Source organism: Propithecus coquereli, unplaced genomic scaffold (genome assembly GCF_000956105.1).
Source record: "Propithecus coquereli isolate 6110/MARCELLA unplaced genomic scaffold, Pcoq_1.0 Scaffold29, whole genome shotgun sequence".
Taxonomy (NCBI): domain Eukaryota; kingdom Metazoa; phylum Chordata; class Mammalia; order Primates; family Indriidae; genus Propithecus; species Propithecus coquereli.
In genome coordinates, this window is record NW_012148507.1 from 130,106 (window position 1) to 132,215 (window position 2,110).

General features: G+C 40.1%; 1 protein-coding gene across 1 annotated transcript in view; it reads right to left on the reverse strand.

Moving 5' to 3' along the window:
* TINAG (tubulointerstitial nephritis antigen) overlaps nt 1-811 on the reverse strand; it is a gene marked incomplete at its 3' end in the record, with an annotated part of 64,542 nt that extends 63,731 nt beyond the window's left edge. The window contains exon 1 of the mRNA XM_012648542.1: nt 347-811. Coding sequence (XP_012503996.1) covers nt 347-701 — 355 coding nt within the window. The remainder of the gene's footprint in view (nt 1-346) is intronic.
* Between the last annotated feature and the right edge of the window lie 1,299 nt (nt 812-2,110).

Consider the following 2,110-nt stretch of genomic DNA (forward strand, 5'->3'; position numbering starts at 1 on the left):
GAAAAAAGAAAGGAAGGGAAGGGGAGAGGGAGGGAGGGAGGGAGGGAGGGAAGAACTGAGTTATAAATAATTCTTATATAAGCTGAATAAGTGTTCAAAGCAGAATCTAGACCAGTACTTAGGCTGTCAGATCAGAACTTTCCTGGAGGCACTGGTATGACACAGGGACCCTGCATCCAAACCAAAGCACTTCAACAATACAAAAAGAAATCTATCTTAGCAATCACAATAATCATTTTCATTTCGTGGAAAGAAGGGGAAAAGAAAGAAAGAAGAAAAAGAGAAAGTTTGTCACATTTTGTTGTTACGAACTAGGATGACGCTTAAACACATTCCCAAAGCCTACCTTCTGGATACCAAGGCTGTGTGTGAGCAGGCCATTCTTTCTCTTCACGGCAAAAGGATTTGTAATCAGGACAGCAATCAGAATTTTCCCTTTCACAGAATTTATCACAGTAACACAATGCATTCGCCTCATAGAACTGAGTGACACAGTCATCATCTCTGTCTTCACAACAACCAAAATTTCTACAGTATTGCCCTTGGAAAATGGCTCTTTTGAATCGAGTACCTTCCAAAATGGTGTGATTCCTAGCGAAATAAGCTCCTAGGTCAACTTCTCTTTGAGAGAAATACTGCCTCTCCATCCAAATTTCTGTAGTAAAGTAAGATAAGATCAGGATCTTATATCCGGTCCACATTCTCAGGATGTCAGGTACAGCTTCCACCTTCTGTTATATCCAATACCCTTGGCCTTGGGCCCTTCTCCTTGGAGCTTGAATTCTAATCATCAAAACACCTCAGCCTGAACCCTGAAACTGATCCTTTACTTGAACTGAGTATATGTCTTGTAGTTAAACATTAATCAAGAATTTCAATGTTTGCTGAAGTGTTAGAAATAGATTATTATTCCTCCAGAGTTAAAAATTTATAATATTTCATGTAAAGTAAAAACCTTGCATCATCAAAATATCTGTACAAAATCTTATACACAGAGATACATTGACTATTGCTTGTTCCTTAAAAAAATCTAGCTTCTTAAATCAAAAACCTCCCTGGAATCTACATGGCCCAAATTATGGCTGTAATAACTATTGGCAAGTTGTAGGAAATTCCAAAGTCAAAAACGCAATTATTCATTTCACCTATTTCCACTGCAACTAAAACCCAGGCTCTCATCAGGCTTCCTCCTAGGATCTGTCATATCAATAACAGTTGCTCTAAATCATGCCTGGTCACACACTGGCTTGATTTCCCATCTGTACTCCATTTACCTACCAGAAGCATCTTGATTTCAAGGCTTAGTGGAGCCTAATTCAGCTGGAAATTCCCTGAGGGTGACCTTAGTTCTCTCCACCTGAGTCCCTACTTAGCATCAATGTGGAAACCTTCAGTGGAAAGGCAATTTATGGTCAAGAAAAGTCAACACACAGTGCTAACAAGTGGTGGGGGGAAGGAGTTGTGAAGGAAACTCAAAGGTCAAGATGTCTTTAGTGTTTCTGTGGAGCTGCGCATTTACAATGGGCTTTTCTATACAGTGTTTATTCATTAACTGCAATAACTCCCTTTGGATTAAGGATAAGTAACCAGCAGATGATGATTCAGCACGAGTGGCTTAGTGGACTGGTGGAAAAGACCTGTCTTGGCAATCAGAAAACCTGAACTCTGGTCCCCAAGCTACTGTTTAATTGCTTCAATGACCTCGAGTGCACCATTTACTTCTCTGATCCTCAGTTATTTTTCTATAAAATGAGGATCTTCCTCTCCAAAGCTATTTCATAATTCTGACCCTTCAACTTGTTCCCTGACCTTGCTTCATATTCTGTTCAACTCGCACCTTTATATCTTCATCGTGTTGCTTCCTTTTGACATCTTCCTCTTGGGCTGTAAACCAGTGTTAGTCTCTCTCTCTTTTTTAAATTCTGTATCATCTTGGTGTCACTATTCGTAATCCCCTTGCCTCTTCAATCCAACACCTGCCAGTTCCTCTTCTGTGCTATCTACTGAGTCACTAAACTTCTGCAAAGTACTGTCTACATTCCCACCTACTTATGCCAATGACCTCCTAACATCCAATTCCCATGGACCTGTGCCCATCCTTATCACACAT